At 38.7% G+C, this 26,096-nt stretch overlaps 2 protein-coding genes across 2 annotated transcripts in view; both read right to left on the reverse strand.

The window, feature by feature from the left end:
• Window positions 1–22,494, reverse strand: part of LOC113279912 — a gene marked incomplete at its 3' end in the record, with an annotated part of 45,512 nt that extends 23,018 nt beyond the window's left edge. Inside the window, exon 1 of the mRNA XM_026528555.1 lies at window positions 22,402–22,494. Within this exon, the coding sequence (XP_026384340.1) occupies window positions 22,402–22,494 (93 nt within the window). The remainder of the gene's footprint in view (window positions 1–22,401) is intronic.
• Window positions 22,495–24,223: 1,729 nt separating this feature from the next.
• Window positions 24,224–25,431, reverse strand: LOC113279913 (bidirectional sugar transporter SWEET1a-like). Its single transcript, XM_026528556.1, has 4 exons — window positions 25,400–25,431; window positions 25,007–25,289; window positions 24,797–24,916; window positions 24,224–24,621 (listed from the first exon to the last, which is right to left on the reverse strand). The coding sequence occupies exons 1-4, from the start codon at window positions 25,429–25,431 to the stop codon at window positions 24,367–24,369; spliced, it is 690 nt and encodes a 229-aa protein (XP_026384341.1). The 3' UTR covers window positions 24,224–24,366.
• Between the last annotated feature and the right edge of the window lie 665 nt (window positions 25,432–26,096).

Raw genomic sequence — 26,096 nt, forward strand, 5'->3', positions numbered from 1 at the left:
GGTCGCTCCGTCAGTGTCTTGAGGAAATAGGTATCTCTTTCCGAGTTATAAACATGTCATCTGAGCCTTACGAAAATCTTGTGTCTTTCCATCAAATCAACAGTGGTAAAAGGAGGTCATCTTCTTCCGGCTATTCAAGTATCTTGCCCTGATGGTGGAGTAGCAGCGTCTCGGGTGACGGTTGGAGCTGTCATACTTGAAGAAACGTTGGGGTGGCGCAAGCGGCTCTGGTTCTGGTGATCGTAGGTGTATCATGCAGAGATGGCGCGGTTTTGATCAGGGAGTGCTGGAGCCATGGCGCTGTTTCGAAGGGTGAGGATGGCGCTGTTTTGGCTGGTTGTGGAGCGGAGAAGATGGCGCTGGAAGGGTGCAAGCTGTTAGCGCTGGAAAGGATGCAAGCTGCTGGCGCTGGAAAGATGCAAGCTATTAGCGCTGGAAGGATGTAAGCTGCTGGCGCTGGAAGTGAAAAAGTGGGGGTCTAACAACACCACCCAATATTTCGCTTAGCAATCTGTATGGACAAACTCAAATATACTTTTAAGAGAATCAACAAGACTCAATCAATTAAAAGTACATCAACGAGCTTACATCTCTCTCTTGATTTGACTCAACAAGACTGCGAGTTCTAATCAATTACAAGGAATAACTTGGATTGTACCAAAGACCAATATCCAAGGATCAATTAATATCAATCAACAACCAAAGGTAGGATTTCCAATTGAATGATTCAAATACACAACCTGTATTATTCCAATTATAAAGATAAAACAATATAATGCGGAAATTGAAATAACACAGACACCAAAGTTTTGTTAACGAGGAAACCGCAAATGCAGAAACCCCCCGGGACCTAGTCCAGATTGAACACACACTGTATTAAGCCGCTATAGACACTAGCCTACTCCAAGCTAACTTCGGACTGGACTGTAGTTGAACCCCAATCAATCTCCCACTGATCCAAGGTACAGTTATGCTCCTAGGCCTCTGATCCCAGCAGGATACTGCGCACTTGATTCTCTTAGCTGATCTCACCCACAACTAAGAGTTGCTACGATCCAAAATCGCAGGATTTAACAATAAATAAATCTGTCTCCCACAGACAAGTCTATCAAAGGATCAATCTGTCTCCCACAGATAAACCCTAAAGGTTTTGTTCCGTCTTTTGATAATAATCAAGGTGAACAGGAACCAATTGATAATCCGGTCTTAAATTCCTGAAGAACAGCCTAGATTAATCAATCGCCTCACAACAATCTTAATCGTATGGTAGCGAAACAAGATGTTGTGGAATCACAAACGATGTGAAGAAGGTGTTTGTGATTACTTTCTATATCTTGCCTATCGGAGATATCAAGTCTCAAGCCAATCAATATGATTGTACTCGTACGATAGAAGATGCAAGATCAGATCACACAACTACGATAAAAGTAGTATCGGTCTGGCTTCACAATCCCTATGAAGTCTTTAAGTCGTTTAACCCGGTTTGAGAAAATAAAACCATAGGGTTAAAGGAGAATCGACTCTAGTATGCAAACTAGTATCACACGTAAGGTGTGGGGATTATTTTTGCACAATACTAGATGTCTCCTATATATAGTCTTTCAAATCAAGGTTCTTCCTTGGTTACAAGGCAAACAATATCCACCGTTAGATGAAAACCTGATTTAGATTCAAGCTAATATTTCTCAACCGTTAGATCAAAAACTTAGCTTGTTATACACACTTGAACTCTACGCCTCTAGGTTTGTTAACCGTACCCAAACGTGTGTATTGTTGGTTCAATAATAGGCAACCAAAAGGTTGGCCATATGAGCATTTCATATCAACCATGTTCTTCTTCACCATAACTAGTTCAAATGACTCAGATGAACTAGTTAAGAGAGTTGTTCAATTGCAAGGAAATCTGATGTACTACACAAGATACAATTGAAGCAAAAATGATTTGATTCACTCGAATCGGTTCATGAAATTTTATAGCCACGGTTTGCAAACTGCATTCCTTAGTATTTATAAGTTTAAGTTCAGAAATCATCTTCAGATATGTAACTTTTCTCAAGTTCGCAAACTAGGTTCGCGGACTTAAGCAACCGATAGAGTTTACAAACTCCAGCAGAAAATCTCGGCAAAGACTTTTCGCCGGTTCGTGGACACAGCTAGTTCATCAACTCCAGCAGAATTCCTCGGGATGAGAAGTTCCGCATTTCGCGGACTGAATTCGCAGACTTGGCTAACGCCATTCTCCGGTTTCTCTTGATCAACAAAGTTCGCAAACTTTGGTTCAAGGAATATGACTTATACATAAATGTATTTCCACAACAATGTTTATGTCCACCATTGGTTATGTAATCTAAACTCTCGTTTCAATCACTGAAACATTCTTAGAGGACGTTATATATTTGTTACACCATTTCTCGTCAAAGCAATTTTCAAAGTGATTGAAACATATCATGACTTTCGTCACTAGGTAAAGATAAACTTGATCGAAGCGAAAATCTTACCAACACATATTTCGAGATATAGATAGGCGAGGTATACTCGGCTCAAAATACAAAATATGTATAATCCAAGTCTATATATAGCATACGACTTCTTGTCTCAAAGAGTAGGAGATAGAGTAGATAGACTTTTGAGTGACAGATAAGTTCAAGTCTTGACATACCTTTTTGTCGAGAAGTTCCGCTGGTTTCTTGAGTAGTTCTTCTTCTTGTATGATGAATCTCCATGAAGTCCTTGAGCTCAACTACACTTTTCTATCCTAGTCCGAGACTTAGCTATAATAGACTAGAAATCAAGACTTATAGTTTTGATTACTAACATTGACAAACATGCTTGAGATAGCAACGCATGCGAGGTCGATAGAGCAATGCTTTAACAATATCCCCCTTTGTCAATTTTAGTGACAAAACTATCAGTACATATGGAATACAGAAAAGATAAAGAAACTTTAATGGCTCCTATTCCATAGTCTAATCTTCAACATTCCTCGAAATCTTCATCACTTCCAAGTACTCCAATGATCCCAAAGGTTGTAAGTTTAGTATCACCGTTGTTGAAGATCCGTAGCTATAACAATGAGAAAGCATCAGTCTCGATCATTGTTATACAGTGTCATAGTATTATTATACAATGTCAAATTCCAATTGTATCACCACTTCAACAATAATACTATGGTGATATGTATCACTCCCCCTTAGTCAATACTCCATCTCACATGAAAACCACTCCCCCTTACACAATTATCCGAAAACCATATGTATTTTTAGTGTGAACTACATATTAATTGTCCCCCTTTTTGTCAAGAAAATTGACAAAGGTACAAGAACGAGATCATAATGAAATTTTTGTAAGAGACATTTCGTGACCAAAAGAAGAATACATACCAACTTAATTTAGATGCAATCATATAGCCGAAGCTAATAGCATTCATCAAGGAGTTTAAAGATACAAGATAATTCCTCTAATATTCCACAGCCGCACTCCCCACAAAGATATGGCAATTAAGCACAAGTTCAAAAGAACTCTCCCCCATTTGATGTCATTCCCGAAATAACAACAAGAGCGACCTTAATTTCAAAAGAAGGATTCTATTGGACGCCAAAAACCATGAGAATGATTTCCTAAATCCAAAAACTCAATCAAATTAATCACAAGTAAACCCATGATTAATTTAATCGGAATACGCAATCAAATTAAACACACAAGGTGATCAAATTAATTGATTATGCTCAACATAAGAAAACTTACGGAATATATGACTAACATAACCATTAGATAATGATTAGGATAGTCGTTCATATACTCAACACAAAGGCTTATGGAATATATGAATACTCAACTAGACTAATTACAAGAGAACGCATAATTAATCTAATTGTAATACACAATCAAACTAATCACAAAAGTAATCAATTTAATTGTCAATTGTTTTGCTCGACATAAGAGAACTTACGGAGCAATAACTAAATAACCAAATGAGATGATTAATTTATTTCAAAATGCTGGACATAACATACCTCATGGAACAACCAACAAAGCCAATCATAAAATAATCAACTTCGTTGTATCGTGCTCAACATAAGACACATTGCGGAGCCTCACAGTAATATATAGGATATGGATCAATAAAGATCTTTACTGTGGAATACACAAGGATTAATTCTATCTTCCATCATTATATTCATAACAATATTAATAGACATAATCCTTGAAAACAAAAGATTTTAACCTATCTTCCATCAAAAAATTGACAATATAGGCTTAACTTTTGTATTTGTCAAAAGTCTATTCATCCTTTAATCAATAGTGAATACCAATTCATGAAGGACTTTACTTTTGACAATATATGGGACCTTCAAGTTTACGGACGCAACCATACATATCCCGTAACAAATTGCAATATAACAAATCACAAAGATTAATACTGCAAAAACATCATCATCCAAATATTCTTAGAATTTAAACCAATAAATCTAAAAACATGAAGATGAAAAACGTTGGACATAGCTATGTGTAATCACAATAATTGCTATTCCAAACTCTAGTAATCCTTCTCAAAAATAAGAATAAATTCTCATAAGAAGTTTCCTAGGCATCAAGACAAACTCGTAATGCACATACAAGATGATTTGTCCTTTCAGGGTAGAATCGATATTTTTCGCATGGATTTACACCAATAATAGCTACCAAATGTGTATAAAAAGATTTTCTTAACAAAGAAGAACATACAAAGTCAATAACGACCATGCATCATAGTTCACATAGGATGATTGTGAACATTCAAGAATTCCATAGCACTGCGTACTACTTTCCATTCTTGAACTTCCTTCTTTGTGATTCACCAACAACATTCTTTTAAAAGCTACAAATTAACTTATAATAGTAGTACTCCAAGAATCCAAGTGCCCAAGTTCAAGAGAAGTAGAACAAGTGCAACGAAACGAAACGGAGCAAAATACTCAAAAACAAGAAACAGGACAAATACCAATCTTAACTCATCCAAATTCAAGGTTTCTCATCTCCATTTTGAAGAGAACTCAAAGAGGAAGAGAGTGCAAAAATAATGAGGTCATTCCGAGTTCGGACGAAGAAAATACGGCCAAAACAAGTTTACCGAATATCAACGTCAAGTATGCATACGGGTTTGCAAACGAATTTTCGTATCCTGGAGCAGTATGCAGACGAGGTTTGCGAACTTAAACCCCTGGATTTTGGTTTTAAACGATGCTATTCATACTTGGTATGTGTACCATGAAGTCCAAACATCCCGAACTAATGTTTTCACACCTAAACATTTAAGAACCTTAAACACAGATCATGTTAGGTAGAAAAGAACGATAAGAAAGGTACGTGAATCATTATAAGTTCTCTAAGCAAATAAAACCACAAATCTTGCTCAAGTTTATAGACATACCTTTTTAGATGAATCCAATTGAATTCTACATCCTTACCAAACATAATCTATGCCCCCCAATTTTCGTGCTTCCCTCACCGTATACATAACAAGACATTCCTTGGTGAGGATGCACCTACAACACACTTAAGTTGTGTTGAGGTGAACAATGTCTTGCTCACCACAAGTGACTTTAGTATTATCATAAAAGAGATCGCTTTTAGAACCTTTCACATCCAAATCCATCTTTCCAAAGAACTCTTTAAGTTCCAACATCATGGATACTGCCTTCTCCATAGTCATGGAATTTTCTGGGAGATCATTTTCTTTCACACTCAAAGCATCCTTGACTTTCTTTGGTACCCACTTCTGAGTTTGTTTAGGAACAATCGGAACCTTCTTCCCATTACTCTCTTCTAGATTTTTAGAAGGAGAATTGGATTGACTATTCTTTTGTAAGTTAGTCTTTCTCCAATTGGGTGCATCGGATCTTGTCTTCGTCTTTACAAATTTATTCTTTTGATAATCATTACAATTGTGAAAAGACTTTGTATGACGTTTATAGGCAAGTCTAGGATTATTACAGCACTGATTCCTTTGCCTAAAGGTTGGACATTTACAACCCGTAATGTCAAGAGTGTTATCCTTAACATATGATCCCGGTTTAATAAATTCTTTTGAAACCCAAACAAGAATATCATGAAGTTTTTAATTCCTTATACGAAAACGACATATCCTTTCTAGGTGACCTTTGTTTCCACAATAATGACAAATATAAGGAATGTTCTTACCCGGATTCATGTGTGCTGGTTTTGGAGGTTGATATACTTTGCTCTTTTGAACCTTAACTGCCGGTGAAGGTATTTTACTTTTTCCATCAGTGGAAACCTTTTATCGAGAAGAATCACTAGCCTTGATAAATTTTACCTCTTTTCTAGTACTTGGAGCATCTATTCCCTTATATCCCAATCCTCGTGTATCACGATGATTTTTACTTTCTCCTAGCATAGTGGTTAATTTTCTTTAACTAGTATTGAAATTTTTCAAGTCATCTTCCAACATCTTGATTTTATCAAGAGCAGCAGCTAAATCAGCCTCAAGGTGTTTTTCTCGAGCGAGACAAGCACTTTCTCTATCATCAAAACTAATTTGTTGATAGTTAAACCTTGCTTCAGATTCTGCAAGTTTCTCTTCCAACAAAAAGTACTTTTGATAAAGATTATCACATTCAAGTGACTTCATATGTAGGTTTTCCTTAGAGTCCTTGAGGATCGATTCGTTAGAACTATTCGAAAAATAAACACCTGCGTAACTTCTTCTCAATTTCTTGTTTTCTCGACAGAGAGGAGTCAGAAGAGGTATGACATGAGAAGTCGTAATCTTCTTCATATTCCACGAATCCAAAAACTTAACATACTCTGAGACTTCCTCATCAACATCTCTATCAATATATGAATCACCTTCATCATAAAGTTCGTCCAACTGTTCTTCTAGGAGAGTTTCCCAATCAACAGTTTTTATATCAAGAGAATGTTTAGATATTGACTTAAATGTGACAGTTCTCTCAGGTGAATCCAAGCTTTTAGAATCACTTGGTAATTTCTGAACTGATAGTTATTAGAGATAGACTCGTCCATAATCAGATCGCTACAAACACAAACTTATAAGGTCTTTAACGTGTTTGCCTGCTCTGATACCAATTGAAAAAGCGGGGGTCTAATAACACCACACAATATTTCACTTAGCAATCTGTATGGAGAAACTCGAATATACTTTTAAGAGAATCAACAAGACTCAATCAATTAAAAGTACATCAACGAGTTTATATCTCTCTCTTGATTTGATTTACTCAAGCAAGACTGCGAGTTATAATCAAATACAAGGACTAACTTGGATGGTACCAAAGACCAATATCCAAGGATCAATTAATATCAATCAACGACCAAAGGTCGAATTTCCAATTGAATGATTCAAACGCACATGTATTATTGAAATTATAAAGATAAAACAATATAATGCGGAAATTGAAATAACACAGACACCAGAAATTTTGTTAACGAGGAAACTGCAAATGCAGAAAAACCCCGGGACCTAGTCCAGATTGAACACACAATATATTAAGCCACTAAAGACACTAGCCTACTCCAAGCTAACTTCGGACTGGACTGTAGTTGAACCCCAATCAATCTCCCACTGATCCAAGGTACAGTTATGCTCCTACGCCTCTGATCCCAGCAGGATACTGCGCACTTGATTCCCTTAGCTGATCTCACCCACAACTAAGAGTTGCTACGATCCAAAAAATCGCAGGCTTTAATAATAAACAAGTCTGTCTCCCACATACAAGTCTATCAAAGGATCAATCTGTCTCCCATAGATAAACCATAAAGGTTTTGTTCCGTCTTTTGATAATAATCAAGGTGAACAGGAACCAATTGATAATCCGGTCTTATATTCCCGAAGAACAACCTAGATTAATCAATCTCCTCACAACAATCTTAATCGTATGGTAGCGAAACAAGATGTTGTGGAATCATAAACGATGAGACAAAGGTGTTTGTGATTACTTTTTATATCTTGCCTATCAGATATATCAAATCTCAAGCCAATCAATATGATTGTACTCGTTCGATAGAAGATGCAAGATCAGATCACACAACTACGATAAAAGTAGTAGTCTGGCTTCACAATCCCAATGAAGTCTTTAAGTCGTTTAACCCGGTTTGAGAAAAGAAAACCAGAGGGTTAAAGGAGATCGACTCTAGTATGCAAAATAGTATCACACATAAGGTGTGGGGATTAGTTTTGCACAATACTAGATGTCTCCTATATATAGTCTTTCAAATCAGGGTTTTGCCTTGGTTACAAAGAAAACAATATCCACCGTTAGATGAAAACCTGATTTAGATTCAAGCTAATATTTCTCAACCGTTAGATCGAAAACTTAGCTTGTTATACACACTTAAACTACACGCCTCTAGGTTTGTTAATCGTACCCAAACATGTGTATTGTTGGTTCAATAATAGTCAACCAAAAGGTTAGCCATATGAGCATTTCATATCAACCATGTTCTTCTTCACCATAACTAGTTCAAATGACTCAGATGAACTAGTTAAGAGAGTTGTTCAATTGCAAGGAAATATCATGTACTACACAAGACACAATTGAAGCAAAGATGATTTGATTCACTCGAATCGGTTCATGAACTTTTATATCCACGGTTTGCAAACGACATTCCTTAGTCTTTATAAGTTTAAGTTCAGAAATCATCTTCAGATATATAACCTTTCTCAAGTTCACAGACTAGGTTCGCGGGCTTAAGCAACCAGTAGAGTTTACAAACTCCAGCAGAAAATCTCGGAAAATACTTTCCATCAGTTCGCGGACGCAGCTAGTTCGTCAACTCCAACAGAATTTCTCGGGATGAGAAGTTCCGCAGTTCGCGGACTTGGCTCACGCCATTCTCCGGTTTCTCTTGATCAACAAAGTTCGCAAACTTTGGTTCAAGGAATATGACTTATACATAAATATGTTTCCACAACAATGTTTATGTCCACCATTGGTTATGTAATCTAAACACTCATTTCAATCATTGAAACATTCTTAGAGGACGTTATATGCAAGTTGTTAGTGCTGGAAGGATGCAAGCTGTTAGCGCTGGAAGGATGCAAGCTGCTGGCGCTGGAAGGATGTAAGCTGCTAGCGCTGGATCGGCTTGGAATGGGCGCTGGTTTAGCGTGGGCGCTGGCTTGGATTTGGTATAGTGCAGACTGTTGGCTGGGCATGATGCGGACTGTTGGCTTGGCACGGCGCTGGCTTGGCGTGGCGTGGTAGCAATAAAGTGGGCAAGCATATTCCATGTATGTACTCCAGCGTTTCTCTTTCAATTTGTTTCTTGTTTTTCTTGTGTTGGTGCAAACCCTAGCCATAGGTATGCCTTCCATAAATCTATAGAAACATTGTTCTTCTGAACTGGTGTAAACCCTAGATGTAGGTATGCCTTTCATAAACTTGTAGAAATAATTCATCATAAACAATTCCTCTTCGAATATCACCGTGGTAACGTCGGATACCTCATGAATATTGACAAGTAATCATTATTATGCAAAGTAGGTACGTACAGGTAGGTGACTGATTCCACGAAGAACCGGGAGTTAGGGTTTTCCTTTTTTTTTTTTTTTTTTTTTTTAAGTCAAACAAAGCGCCTGGTTTAGGGTTTGATTTGAATTGATATATAACTGTTATCTATGAAGGTTTTGGATTATTATTTGGAATGAACTGTTTTAGAATAATGATGTTTTTTGGTTATGACTATAAGTAGCATGAGTACCCCAGGAAAGTCATGGAATTGTAAATGTTGTGCGACAGTAGAAAGCATGAAATGAAACATGGGAACAATATGGCTATCGATTTTTATCTCCCCTGTGAAGATTTGAAGTAGTGGACCATGTATTTTGTCTAGCAAGACTTACTCGGTTTTTCGGATCTCCTAACGAAAAATGGATCTTCCGGGTGCAAGTACGAGTTTTGTGGGAAGCGCCGCCGTGATCGTGGAAAGTTCTCAACCGTCCCTGGGTCACCTGATAAACGTGTCGTCGATCCATGGGCGGATCGTTTGCTTCTAACCTCTGGGAAGTCCCCAGTCATCCCTTGTCGTGTCATGACTGGTAACCGGGCCGTTTGGTAACTAAGTCGTCGATCCCTGAGTGGATCATTTACTTCTACCGCCCTGATGTCTGGGTCGAAGTATGAGATCGAGGATTGAAAATTGCCATCGTAACTGAAAGATCAATCTCCCACTATGGTCGCCAATTGTTTGAGGGTGAAAACAGTTTCTGATGGTTTCGGTAATTTCGTGTGATGTGGGTGAGAAACAAGTCTAAACCCTAAACAATGTACTGCAAGGGAGTACTTTAGATTTAAGAGATCAATCTGTACAAGTCCGTCCTAAACCAAGAAATGGTCGTTCCAGACTTGGTTCGGTCACAAAGTGGAGGAGAAGGGTTGGTTTTGGGGAGGGAATCGAAGAGAGTGTTGATACCAAAATAGTTGATTCTAGAAGAGTAGTTGTTTTGACTTGTATTAGAAAGCATAAGCTAACAGATGGGAAAGCTAACAGGTGAATTCCGATTGTTGTATGCTCCTGACCCAAAACTTGTTGTTCGGTGGTAATAGGTAAGACCTATTTATACAAGTCGAAGTGAAACGTACTCTGGTCTCGTAAGAAATAGAAACGGATGAGTAAATGGGAGGAGGTGGTAACCGGTAACGCCTGGAATTGATGTTCTATAATGAAGGAAAGCGTTTCACCATTACTCCCTGTATTTACTAACCGCCTCATTCTTATGACACTGTCTTGTAAAGGGCATAGTGTACGCCGCACGCTGTAAACCGCCAAACCAATACCCTAATGAGCATCCCCCAGTTTGTGACATGTGTTGATGTCTCGAGTGTTTTCGTGGAAAACATGTAGCATGTTGCTGCTGTTTGGCAAGTTGACCTTGGGAGACTTGCCGTCTCGGTGATGACCCTCGACGGTCGAGATTTTTCATCTTGAGAGGAAAGGTAGCCGTTGATTATTGCAACCCTTCGTTTGGTAGCCATCGACATGAAAGCATGGCCGACATGGCTTTGACATGGTTAGGCGTGGCCAAGCTTGGATTTTGGCATAGTTTAGGCGCGGCCAAGAACTAAGGTTTTTGCATCATTTGGGCGCGGACAAAATTAGGGCTTGGCTTATGGGCCAAAGGTTGCCACGCGTTAACTGGTGACCTTGGTGGCTAAGATCTGCATCTTAGATGGAAGGGTGGCCGTTGATTGTCGCAACCCTTCGTTTTGGCATCCAACGGAGTGGAGGAAAGGCTGGCATGGTTTTGGCACAGTGGTGCGGCTGGCACGACATGTGCATGGTTGGCATGCCTTGGCGCGGAGATGTGGCTGGCACGGCATGCCATTGGCACATGTGGCATGCTTTGGCGCGGAGATGTGCACGTCATGCTATTGGCACATGCGACACGGTTGGCATGCCTTGGCGTGGAGATGTGGCTGGCACGACATGCCATTGGCACATGTGGCATGGTTGGCATGCTTTGGCGCGGATATGTGGCACGACATGCTATTGGAACATGCGACATGGTTGGCATGCCTTGGCGCGGAGATGTGGCTGGCACGGCATGTCATTGGCACATGTGGCATGATTGGCATGCCTTGGCGCGGAAAGGCTGCACGACATGCCATTGGCACAAGTGGTGCGGATGGCATGGTTGACATGTGTCAGGCGCGTCCAAGCTAGGATTTTGGCGTAGTATAGGCGTGGTCAAAATTAGGGCTTGGTGTTGGGCTAAAGGTTACCATGCGTTAGCTGGCGACTTTGGACGGCTAAGATATGAATCTCAGGTGTAAGGGTGACCGTTGATTGTTGCAACCCTTCGTTTTGGCAGCCAGCGGCATGAAGGCATGGCCGGCATGGATTTGGCACGGTTTAGGCGTGGCCAAGCTAGGATTTTGGCGTAGTTTAGGCGCAGCCAAAAACTAGAGTTTTGGCATAGTTTGGGCGCGACCAAAATTAGGGCTTGGCGTTGGGCCAAAGGTTACCACGCGTTAGATGATGGCATTGGACGGTTAAGATCTGCATCTCAGGTGGAAGGGTGGTCGTTGATTGTTGCAACCCTTCGTTTTGGCATCCAGCGACATGGTTTTCCATTGGCACGGAATGAAGATGTGGCTGGCATGGTTTTCCATTGGCACGGTGGCGCGAGTGGCATGGTTGGCATGCCTTGGCGCGGAGATGTGGCTAGCACGGCATGCCATTAACACATGTGGTGCGGCTAGCATGGTTGGCATGCATTGGCGCGGAGATGCGTCTGGCACGGCATGCCATTAGCACATGTGGTGCGGCTGGCATGGTTGGCATGCCTTGGCGCAGAAAAGTGGCTGACACGACATGCCATTGGCACATGTGGTGCGGCTAGCGTGGTTGGCATGCCTTGGCGTGGAGATGTGGCTGGCACGGTTTTTCATTGGCACGGTGGTGCGGCTGACATGGTTGGCATGCCTTGGCGCGGAGAAGTGGCTGGCACGGCATGCCATTGGCGCAAGTGGTGCGTCTGGCGTGGTTGGCATGCCTTGGCGCGGAGACGTGGCTGGCATGGTTTGCCATTGGCACGGTGGCGTGAGAATTAGGGTTTAGTACGGTCAATACTAAGGGTTCTGTCGTGGAACATGACACATGTATAAAAAAAGATACCCTGGTAATTCTTATGTAGGCATGTTGAATGATTCAATAACTGCGCTAGTGTTCGTAGTGACGTCATGTCAGATGTAAGGTTTTACGATTTTAACCCTAAGCTAAAGACCACCATCAACAACTATACAACGAGATATGGCCATAATCAATGACCATCCTTCCTCATGGGATGCAATCTCAGCCATCCAAGTTCGCCACCGAACTGACAGACTTGTAGCAAGTTTCAGGCGACCAACGGCCTAAATCTAGTGGCATGGCTACGCCAGGTGCTACTTGCATCACCGTGCCACTGGCATGCACGAGTCATGCCAGCCATGCCACATTTCCACTGACGTACACCAAAACGCCACTTCGCCATTATCAGGCGCTAACACAAAGTAGCCATAATCAACGTCTACTCTCCTTCATGAGATGCGATCAGCCACCGAAGTTCGCCACCGAACTGACAAACCTGTGACAAGTTTTAGGCGACCAGCCAAAACGAGCCTAATAGCCTTACATGTTATTTTCCTGCAGCAAGTCCCTTAACTTTGACTTGCCACACGTAGAAAAGTGCTACATGTTTTCCACGAAAACACTCGAGACATCAACCATGTTACAAACTGAGGGATGCTCATCAGGGTATTGGTCTGGTGTTTACAACGTGCGGCGTGCAAAGCGACTGTTACAAGAAAGTGTTATGAAGCGGGAAAATTAATGGTGGTGAAAAGTAACGGCGTAAATGAATTCACTTCCTTCATCATTGAAGCATAATGTCTGACGGTTACACGAATTCACTTCCTTCATCATGGAAGCATAATGTCTGACGGTTACACATTACTCTATTCTTCCACCACTCAATCGCTTCCACTTCCTACGAGATCAGGGTACGTTTCAATATGACTTGTATAAATAGGCTTCACCTATTTTCACCAAAGAACAAGTTTTTTGGTCGGCAACAACACAGTATCTAGAAATCACCTGGTAGCTTTCCATTCTGCTAGCCAGTTCTACTTTCAGATACAAGTCATAAATAACCACACCTTCAGAATCAACTATTCTTGTCTCAACACTTTCTTCGCTTCCCTCCCTAAGACCAGCCCGTATCCTTCACTTTGTGAGCGAAGCAAACCTGGAACGGACATTTCTTGGTTTAGGCCAGGATTGTACAGATTGATCTCTCGAATAAAAAATACTCTCCTGCAGTATATTGTTTAGTGTCTAGACTTGTTTCTCATTCACACGCGCGAATTTACCAAAATCAGCAGAAACTGTTTTTCACCCACAAACAATAGCAATACGACTTTTGTCTCAAACAAGAGATAGAATAGATAGACTTTTGAGTGTTAGATAAGTTCAAGTCTCCACATACCTTTTTTTGATAAAGTTCCACAAGTTCCCTTGAGTACTTCTTCCTCTTCATTCGATGAACGCCGTGGAGTCTAAAGCTCAACTACACTTACTATCCTAATCCGAGACTTAGCTATAAGTAGACTAGAAATCAAGACTTATAGTTTTGGCAACTAAACTTGAAAAAAAAAGCTTGAGATAACAACACTTGCGAGTTCGACCGAGCAGTGCTCTAACACAAATAAAGATACAAATTATGATTTAACACAAATAAAGACACAAATTATGAATAAATCGCGAAGACAAAGAGCGATGAACTGCAATAGTATCCAATTTTTTTAGGGATAATGAAGGATGGTATAAACCGAAATAAAATTCGACCCTTTAAGATAGTTTTCTTCCTCAAAAAGAGATGCTACTGAAATAGAGAAGTAATTTGCTTTAACCATTGTTTGAGACGAACCTGGATGCCATATATCTCTTGGATTGAAGGTGAAATCGCAGTGCTGCCGAGTTGAGTCTTTGATGTTCTTGAATAATCCAAAATAACAAACCACATACCAACCAAAATTCCTAGAAATAGTCGCCTTGGAAACGGAGATAGAATCATCAGAAGATAAAATCGCACAAAAGAAAAGATATAAGTCGCTCAAAAGGCGAAGAAAAATGTCAAACGACATCAAAAGAAAACCAAATTTAAAATCCTACAACAAAAACTAATACTAATGAAAATAAAACAAATTCTTTGCTCAGATCTTGTCCAAAACAGACTAAATCTGAGCAAAAAAATGGAGGCTACTTGAAGAGGCTTTAGGCTCTTTTTTTTTTATAAGAGATAAGAGAAGAGAGAGGGGAATATCAGCAAAATAATTGGTATAATATCATATTTTAATGGTTGGTTACATTTACAATTTCTGAAAGTAAATTAAAAGATGAAGTTGAATTATTAGCATGCATACACAACCATAAGAGTTTCTTCATAAAATCAAACTCTTCGTATTCTTCTGTAGATGGTGAAATTTGGATAAGGGGAAAACGTGCCATTTCAATACCATAGGACAAAACTCAACTCTTGCTGGAGAGATTAAACCCTTGGTCCTCAAGGAACCCATAGCCACAATTGCTAGTATATGTCCCCCGAGACACTATTGGTCGTGATGTCGTGACCTAGCGCATATCCTCGACGAGGAATTGCTGGTCATATAAGTTTTGTAGAGCGTAAAACGTCCCCGGATAACTTATGAACCAAAACAACCATAATTTCAGGGTCTTCGCGAGATGCAGCTGGTTGTGATGCAATGATTCCTAATGTACATCCTCGACGAGATACTGCTGGTCATGTTGGCTCTGTAAATGCGTAAAAACATCCCCTATGGACTTATGACTCAGAGAGAAGACATACATGTCTCATGTCAATACAACTCACCCTATTTGAGATCAATCACTGGTTCCTAATACATCATCACGAGATACACTGGTCATGTCTATTTTATGCTCTGACTCGACTTACTTAGGCTTCCAAATAATTCCTAAGACATCCCCGCGAGATATGTTGGTTATTCTGCCTCTGGGACCTTTAGAAAATCTCCTAGAACATTCTTTCGAGATACACTGGTCATATAGGCCCCACAATACGGACACTATCGACTCCTAGTACACCTCCCCAAGGTATGATGGTCAAAGACAAGTGAGACCAAGTCTCGTAGAGACAGTATTAGACGTGCAAGCCTTCCTTTATCTTCTGAACATGTCCCATGTGACTTCAGAGAGACTCAATCGCGTCAGCCAAATCTTAGACGTCCTCAGTCGCGTTGGCCAAGTCTCAGAAATCCTCAGTCGCTTCGGCTAAATCTCATACAACCTCAGTCGCGTCATCCAAGCCTCATATAGCCTTATCTGAGCTGAGCCAGCTCGTCTGAAGTGTCTTATACATGTATAAGACTCAGGAAAAAGCCTCACCTAGGGCTCAAGCCTATTTCTCAGCGTCTCAAACACACTCACCGCAAGTAAATTGGGCCTGGAATGTACATGTTTATCCCAAAATATGGATAACCTGAGCTCCACATGCTCAACAAAGAGACCCACAAGCAATAATACGATCTCCACATGACATAGGTAACCGACCATGGAGAGATGGAGCTTAACCTCAATTTCTCTCACATTTTACACACAATTTTTGAGGCATTCCATGTCTTTTTCACGTGACTCATCCTAGTAATTATCACAAATCAGAGAATATCTCTCTATCTTGGATAACTCGTCTAAAGAGAATATTTTTCTCTCTCAACACATCATCACAAAAGCTGACTCAGCTTCACACAAATGGGGGGATATCAATTAGGGTTTTGGTATGGCGGTATACAACACGTGCGAGAAATACTCGGCCTATTTCTCACTGTAGAAGAGAGTAAAGGAGGTGGAGTAAAGAGACAAACTCAACCTATATTCCTGAAGAGAACAAGGAAAAGTGTTCCGCACAACAAGCAATCCCTATCTTCACTAACCTGAGATTAGATATTTCAGCTACAATAGGTCCTTTATTTCTCCAAGCGGACACAAAACTTTCTCATAACCTATCAGAGCAATAACCTATTCTCTTATCTCTCTCTTTATTTTCTTCCCTCCCTAATACCGGCCCTGAGCCTCATTCTCTGTGAATGAAGCAGCCTTTGAACGGCCACTATGCGTGGTTTAGGCAAAAACTATTCGTGCTCAACCTCCCATAACTCACTTTTAGAAAACCCCTAGAATCTCAACTTTAGTCGGACCTTCAATTCCTCAAGTGGTGTTTGGATATCAGAAGCGTAAGTAAAATATCAGAAGTCTAAAGTAATTTATTTATTTTTGTTTGAAGCGTGTTTGTCAATCACATCAGCATATTTGGAAATTGGAAGCAGGAGTAGTTTCTGGAAGTTGGAAGAAAAACATATTGCTTCACTAAGAGCATGTTTGGATACCAGAAGTCGATCCCAGATATCATAAGTAAAACAATTTTGCTTCACACAAAATTAACATTTTTGTTTCCAGAAGTCATTCCGAAATTGTATACTCAAACTAATTTCTGATTTTTTTTTCTTTTCTTTTAGAAGTCAAAAGGTAATTAGGATCTAAACAAGCTATTAATAACTCGTTTGGATACAAGAAGTAGAAGTTTGTCTGCTTCTCCAGAAGTAGCAGTCAGAAGCAAACATACTTTGCTTCACAAAAAGTTATGTTTTATTTCTAGAAGTCATTCTGAAATTTTATACCCAAATTAACTTCTTATTTACTGGCTTTTAAAAATCAAAAAACTACTTCTAAATGTATGTCCAAACAGATTTTAAGCAAAAATTATCAACCTTTTTGTTTCCATAAGTTATCTTGAAACTGTATCGCCAAACTAATATTTATAAGTCAAACGTCATACTGAATACCTGAAATTTGGTTTCAACTTACTTTCACTTTTCGACTTAATTAAGTCTGAAAGGTTATTTCTTAAAATATATACAACCAACTCCTTCTAGAAAGTTAACCTTTTTACTATTAAAAGTCTTTAGACATTATTTTTGACTTTTCTGCTTAGTTAAGTTGAAGAGTGTCCAAACGGAGTAATGTTTTTTTGGTTCAGTTTCTTTGTTGACCTTAGATACCCTAAGTTATAGCATAATATTCATCATTCTTTCTGTAAGAATGTTTGTGCTAACTATATAGTACATGCGCCGTCCATTTTGGACATGTATAACACATTTAGTAACGCATACTATTGGAATTTACTTAAGATCCGCGAAAAACATAGCAGTAGTTACTGGTTTTAAAGTTCTGAAACAAAAACAAGTGCAATAGTCCATTGTGCTGACATTTTATTCAAATGTTTCATGGAAATTTTTCAATCTCATTAAAACAAAAAGGAGCACAAGATGTTAATTAAAATATCAAACTAATACCATACAAAGGATTATAACTTGCAACGATCAATGCCCGAAAAGTTCCTAAAGGAAAATACAAATGCAAAGGCATAAAGAACTGGTCGGTAGGTTTATCTTTGAGCGCACCAACCGCAATTATGCTTCCGGCTGCCAAGTAACACCCACAAAAACCATATTCGTTTCATTCATAAGATCATCTATCTTATGCTCTGTAGTTACATTTGGAATATCAATTGTATTCCCCGCCCTAACTTTAAATATATGTCAACTCATGTACAATCTCATACGCTGATATATTACATATCTCTTAAAAAATTTGACTCCATGTACAATGTGTGCAACCGAAAATCACGTAGAAATATTTGTAGCTAAATTTCAAGACAAAACCCCATATTTAGCACAGTAATATCGTAATCTGCTTGAAGGCATCTGAAGCAACGGTGAATAAAGCCAGCCTAATATGAAACAGAACGGTTAAAAGGTCATAAGAACTAATGAAGCCATTGGACAATCGTTGGAACCGTTAAAAGGGAGCACACACATCAATTTTGTGAGATATTCGAATTATATCGACTTTAAAATAAAATAAGTCAAATAAATAAATAATAATAATAATCTAACTGCAAAAAAGAAAAAACAATCAAAATACTTAGGAAAAAATTCACATGCAACATTACATTTTTCTTGCTTGATTTGGTCTTTATCTTCCTCGCGTTTTTACGGGCCACTCGAAAGGATTTAGGGGCCAACAATAAAACAAAAAAGGTCATCCAAAGGGAAAATGTAGCCAGTCCTTATCTCGCGTAATTCGTAATGGCGAAATTACCCTTATATATTCGGAGGATTGTTGGTTTCTCCACATTCAACTTTCGTCAAATTAGCCGTTGGAGTTTTTGGGAAAAACAAAAAGAGTCGTTGGACCCTAAACCTATATGAAGAAACTCATATCTATCACCCCAATTGCACCAAACTCTTTCCTCTCTTCAGTTTTAATTTTCATAACAAAAAACATGGATATTACTTTTGCCGAAGAAGAAGATTGTGCTATTTATAGAGCGTGGGTTGTGGTAACTGCTCATGATCGTGTTCACAAGCTCCAAAAATCGGAATCCGAAGAGCATATATGGAACCGTATCTTAATGGTATTTGAGTCCTTAGATGGTAATCGAATTCGAAGATCATCCAATGATATTAAGATGAGAAAGAATGCGCTCGATAAGGAGATTGACAAACTTGAAGATGAGGAACGGTTTGTTAGGAACGCTTTTCCTTGGTGGACGTATGAAAAACGAGTAAGTATCTCTGTAACTCCAACTCACATTAACAAAAGTTAGTACTAACTTGTTACTCATTCGTAATTTCAAAGAAATCTTGCGGATCGCCGGTATGTGGACCTCTACGGGAAACGATTTGAACATGAAGGATGCTACAAAATCAAGAGGAACAATTTCTATGGTCACTGGAAGTTATGATCTGTTTTAATACTTTTATGGTCAATTAGGAGTATGTATTTATGTGCTTTTGACGAAATTGTAAGGTTAAGGCCGTTTGAACTTTATGTAATGTGAGTATTATTAATATAAAAACTAGCCGATTATACGAAATCGGTAGATTATTTTTTTAAACAACCTACCGATTGTAATATTCGGTTATGTTATGAGTCAACTTTCTTTCCGATTATGGTGTTGTTTGGTTCCAGGAAACAGTTTTTTTTGAACTTGTAATATTCGGAGGATAATGTTTTTGTAAAGTTCCGAATGTACGATGGCCCAAAAATCAGAATTTGGAAAAACTTATACTTTTCAAATTTTGTCTTTGAAATAATCGGAAGTTAAATTAGTTACCAAAACTTCCGAATATGGGCTGTCTAACCTTCAATATTGGCCCTTGGAACCACCTGGAGCCATGGCGTGGTTTGTTTTGAACTTGTAATATTCGGAGGATAGGTTTTTTGTAAAGTTCCGAATGTACGATGGCCCAAAAATCAGAATTTGTAAAAACTTATACTTTTCAAATTTTGTCTTTGAAATAATCGGAAGTTAAATTAGTTACCAAAACTTCTGAATATACCACACAAATCATTGTCATTTGAACTTGTCTAACTTAGTTACCCAAACAAATTTCCGAATGTACAACAAAAATCATTGTCATTGTCAATTTCATGGTGGGGTGTAACTTGTGGAGCAGTTGGTTCTGCACTTTGTTGAGCGGCTTGTTCAACACTTGGTTGCACCCCTTGTTCACTGCCTTGTTGTTCAGCACTTGGTTGCACTCCTTGTTGACTGCTTTGTTCTTGTAAGCTTTGTTGAGCACTTGAATTATCTTTGGCGCTCCTTTCCCTCCTAGAACTAGCTGTCACTTTCTTCCTCCTTTCTCGACTTTGTCTAAACAACAAAGAAAGGAACAATATTTACAAACTAAACAATCGGAAGACAAAGTATGGAAATATAACCCGAATGAACACATTCGGAAGTAAAAAGACACATACTGTTCCCGAATACAAAACAATCGAAATATAACTAAACATGTTTACAACCGAATATGCATCAATTGGAGTTCAGAAGCTGTAAATTTTTCATCCTACACAATCGGAAGACAAAGTGCACATCTACAACCCGAATGTACAAATTCGGAAGTAAGAAGACACATATTTTTTCCGAATGAAAAACAATCGGAATATAACTAAACATGTTTACAACCGAATATTCATCAACTGGAGTTCAGAAACTCTAAAATTTTATCCTACACAATCGGAGGTATAAAACATTATATTGTCTTCCGAATAAATACTGGCCCCAAAATGGGATTTTTCCTATATCAGAAATTTTGAGATTTTTTCAATATATACATTCGGTAGTGAGTGTTCTTCCGAATACTCTGTGTCTACTTAAATATAATCGGTAGCCCGAAAATTCATTAAACTACCGATTATTAGCAGTTTGTATCCAGGAAGATATGGCCACCAATATTCGGCAGATAATCATCAAATCTTTCTCCCGAATACTGTCGATGTTCTTGAGAAATGAAGAACACGACTACATTCGGAAGTAAATGAGCATGAATATCGTCCGAATCTGGATAAATAACCGAAAACCCTAGAATTTTTTTTTCACGATTCGACGAATTAAAGCGAAATAAACACCAAAAATGATAGATTCTTACCTAATTGGGGCCATTTGAAGTTGACGAAGTGTTTGACTATCGGAATCGCCACCACCGACTACATTGCCGGGTACTTGTTCTTCGCGTTCTTCGCGTTCTTCTTCATTTGCAGCAAGAATTTTTTTATTTCTTGCTAAAATCCCAATCTTTGGATCGATACCCCGAGCAACATTTTTGGTTCTAGGTCTGTGGGTTTCATTTCCCTTATCCATTGTTTTATAAACGAATCGACGATGTTTTGATTTTACGATTCGAGGCGATGTTTCGGTTGAACGAGGAAAGTTTTTTTTCTTCCACAATCGGAAGATATGAAACTGGAAGAAGAAGAGTTGAAATGAGTAGAATTTTTTTTGATTTGGTTTTTATACGGTTTTACCAGAAGGGCATTTATGTAACTTCAATATCATATAGGGTACCCCTTAACTAGAGTCTTTGGATGGGTATAAATTGATGACCCCTAAATCCTTTTGAGTGGCCCCTAAAAACACGAGGTTTATCTTTCTTTCTATCCTTCTTGTGTGTCCGTTTGATGATGTTGTTTGTTGGTGTTTTTTTTTTTTTTTTTTTAATTGCATAAGGGGTGACAGGTTGCGTACTGTTTTAAAGCGCAACAAGTGGGTTTGTGTTTATGGTGTACAAACAAGGCGTTCGCTGGTAAACCCGGTGTATTATGGCACTGATTCATCTACTTCTTAGAGTGGTGCTTACTCTTCAAGTTGTACCTTTCTTGGCTATAATATCTTTCAGCGCTCATTGCTATGGTCTAGGCAGTACTTTCTTGGCTAATTAGGACTCTAGGCAGTACTAACTAAGAATTCAGTGACTGATTTTTTTTTTTTCTTTTTGACAGTGTGGTTGGGTGAGGTCTGTTTCCTTTTAATTAGCCTCTTTATGTTGGAGATAATCCACGCCTTTGTTTGAAAGGTTTGGTGCAGCCATTTAGCTGGTTTTTCAACAGTGTCTACTAAAAAGTAAAAACCTTAAAGCAATTTTCATTTTGATCCCATTATGGAATGACCAAACCAAGAAAATGGATGTTCGAATGAATAGATCTGTCCATTTAAACATCGAGTCGCACCATCATACGTGCGTTTGATGCAAGGACGCGCTAACTCTGGCGACAGTGCACATGACGCTGGAGTTGAAAGAAAAAATGTTGGTGTTCAAAGAAGAAACGCCCAATGCTTTTCTCTCTTCAAAACCCATTTACGATATTTAAGGTTTATTTTTTAATATTTATTTTTATTAGTTAAATATTTTGTGGGACCCAATTTTTAATAATTTATATAAATAAAATCACTAGTGGAACCTAATTTTTATTAGTTTATATTAATAAAATTATTAGTGGGATCCATTTTATTCACTTTACCTTGTTTTCTGAGAATTCAAATTGTTCATCCACATGGCTCCAAAAATGTTTGAGTTTGTTCATTCCCATATGAATTGCTCTTACTATTCCCATGTATGGAAAAATGGAGTTGGGCAAAGTAGAAAATATCTAGAATGAACGAGGTACGAGTGTCCTTGTGGATCATGCTGTCCCTACGGGAATGGATAAAATGGTGGTGGTGCTGTTTCAGTAAAATAAACAAATATCTTCGCCTGCACGGAAAAGGTGAAGAAATCCAAATTTTCCATTTTCGGCCATCTGAAACTCATCAAGCAAATGCTTAGATACGGTCACGTGTCCGGTTGCGGCCACGTACGTATAATATCTTTATCCACGTGTGTGATACGTGATCGACCTGCCTACTGCTTGCTTTCTTTATTTAAAGGGAGGCCGTTATGCAACAGTCTCTCACAAGTTGTCGCATTATTTATCTTTCACAAGTACTAAAAAGACGAAAATATCTGGAGAGCAAAAATGGAGCGAGGAGGAAGCAGAATTCAGATCCAAAGAAAATCATCAATTGAAACTGAACCAAGAACCCTAAACATTCATCAAATTCATTTTGCTAGAGTGAGCAATTCATTTCATGTTTTACACTGATTTTTCTATAAAAGATGATCCTTGGATTTGTATTGAAGTTGTTTTTGTTTTCTTGTAGGAGGCAGCTTTGTTTGTTCTAAACAATAGGAGCTCAGAAGAAGCAATAAACATATTTACAGAGGTACGTCCCCTTGGATCGTTTTCTTCGCTAATTCTATACCTGCAAGGGTTAAGTTGATCGGTGAACTTTGCAACAGGGTTTGGAGTCGGTAGGTAGCGGAGGTATGCAGAAAGGCGGTCACATAATGTTGGATTCAGACGACGAAAATGATTTTGATGCAGATGAAAAGATATTAATAAGGGATGTAGCCACGGCACCATTCTAATATTTTTTAACCAAAGTGGTTTTCTGGTCCCCTTTAGCTAGAGGTTAATCATGTTTGTCTCAGTTTTGAGGTAGGAAAATGGAGATATGCCGGATGGAGGTTTTTGGTTGTATAGTTTACTTTTTGTTACTTAAACTTCGTTGTCTTGTCGAGTCCTGGAAATATAGAGGATGCCGGATGGAGTTTTTCTTAACCATCATTATCAAAAGAACCTGTTTTCAGTTTCTTGTTTTTGTTTGGTGATCATTGGGTTGCTGATTCCAGCAAAACTTAAAGTTGTTGGAGCAATAAAGTTGTTGGAGCAAGTCTTATGGTGGAATCCATCCATCTTCAACGCCGGTTCCGCACTTGGAACCGTGGATGGAAGCGCAAGTGTAATGGCGGAATAGTAGAAACGCTAAAAAATAATTAAGAATGAAGCTTTTTTTCAGCGGTTAGATTTCAACAACTCATTTTAAATTTACGGATATCTTTTAGCTCCATTCTTAACTGCGTTTAACGCTATTTTTATTGGCGTTCAGATGGATTCCATGAACCCTTCCACGAAACCGTGGAACCTTGCTTGGATTTTTTGTGGAGGACCTAACTTGGAAGCTACTAGATATTCCATGATTTTTCCACACTTGGAATAGTTTGGATTCCAGCATAAGACTTGCTCTCGTCGTATTTATTCAGCAGCTTCCTCCTTATTAGACCAGGAGAATGCAAGCCTAGTGCATCAATAGCGAATACGATGAAATCATCAAACAAAAGTACAAAACTGGCAAAATGACATCTTTGAATTTGTATAACTGTTGCCAAAATGTGCTGCTTTGTAATTCCTTACATGACTGTATAATATAATTTTCCTGCACAAGGACATTGCATGAACAACAACACTAACTAAACCACAACGAGTATATGCTTGCTAGCTACTTCTGCTTATGTACCGTACTGAAGCCACTAAATCAGTGAAGACCCTCGGTGTCCCACCACTCTTCATTCTTCACAATCAAAATGAATAATCAAGACACAGAACCTACACAATATCGATTCGAGTATCGTCGATGCCGCATATAGCAGCAGTCGTAATAGCAGCAGTCTTTTGAAGAGGTTTCTCGAAACCCATCTCAATAAAATCATCATCTTCTTCATTACTACTACAAGGAGCAGGAGGAGGAGGCATCACACTGGCTCCATCATCAGCAACAACAGCTTTGCCTCTTGGATTTCTGTACATGGCGTATAATATCAACTGCAATGCCCCTAAACCACATCCAAAACCATTTGGAACCTGTCATGCACATTCACAACAACAAACATTAGATGATGTATGTCATATTTGGACTCTAACCAGACCATAACAAGATTCAGTCTATGATATGTCAGAGCCAGTTACCCAGAACACGCCTATATCGAGTTTATGCAAACCCCTGGAAGTAAAAAGCTTATACTAAGAAAATACTTACAGTAATGAAAGGATCTCCACCGAGAAGACCATAAACGAACCAGAATGTGCCGCAAAGAAACACGAACAGTGATAATAAGAAGGGCATGTACTCTACACTCTTGGTTGGAATTACCAGTTTCTGCAATTGAATTATTGATTGCATAAAGTTAATGAACACGATTTGAGTAACGATGAAAATAAAACGAAAGGGATTGTGCGGATTAGTTACCATGACAGACAACGGTGAGGCATACATGTTGATAGAGAAGATGGTAGCAGCAAGACCACAGAAAAACAACCTGGTGTCATGTTCATGGATTACGAGTAAAGAAACCATGGAGACGGATGCGAATGTGATGAGAGCCACAGCGAGTAACACCATCAACTTCAATTTGTCCTTCTTTGGTGCGTATATCATGAAAATCACCACATATATTCCTTCTATAACTGCACCAATACCATTAATGGTAGTCACCAAGATATTATGTGGGGAAACAAATGGAAGCCCATACCTGCAAACCCATTCATTCCAGAATTAGAATCGCATACAGCAAGATCATGTTATAGAAAGATAGAGAGGCAGAGAGATTTATACCATCCAGAAGAGAAACAGAGCAGTTACATTCCCTGTTTCAGAGAGAGATCATTCTCCATTAACGAAATCAACAAAGAAAATCACATACACAAATGACAAAAGAAAGAAAGAAGCTAAAGATTGAATTTTTATAAAACCTACCACAGATCCCAAAGCAGAAACGGATGATGTTCATGATTGATTAATCTTCATTCTTCTCGTTCTTGTTCAATTGAGAAAGATGATGATGATGAAGAAGGCTTTTAGTGAACATGAAATTGACGAAGAAGTATGTAAAAACCCTAAAGAAACACGCTTTGTAAAGAAAGAAAGAAACGAGAAAATCTCAAGAAAATTTCTACTCTCTCTTTTTTGTGTTTGAGAGGATGAGCAATGAGAAAACAAGTGAAGTGAGAGAGGGATTTATATAGACAAGAAGAAATCACGGAAATAATGAAACCGACTCTGCTGCTGCTTCTTCATCACTACGAGTAACGAAACAAGTGAGGTACTACATCACACTACTAAAGCAATGTTGCCTTCTGCATTTACAGCTAGCTATGGCAGTTAGAATAGAAATCCACTGGCATTCTCACGTATTGTTGACATGTGTGATGAAAGAAGACTTTTTTTTTTTTTTGAAGCATAATCAATTTTTAATGTTTTAGGGTAAACCAGCTCTTCGACAAAGTACAAATCAATTTATTTTTATTTAATCCAAAAATATTTGTGAAGGGGAGTTTAG

Source organism: Papaver somniferum, chromosome 5 (genome assembly GCF_003573695.1).
Source record: "Papaver somniferum cultivar HN1 chromosome 5, ASM357369v1, whole genome shotgun sequence".
NCBI classification, from domain to species: Eukaryota; Viridiplantae; Streptophyta; class Magnoliopsida; order Ranunculales; family Papaveraceae; genus Papaver; species Papaver somniferum.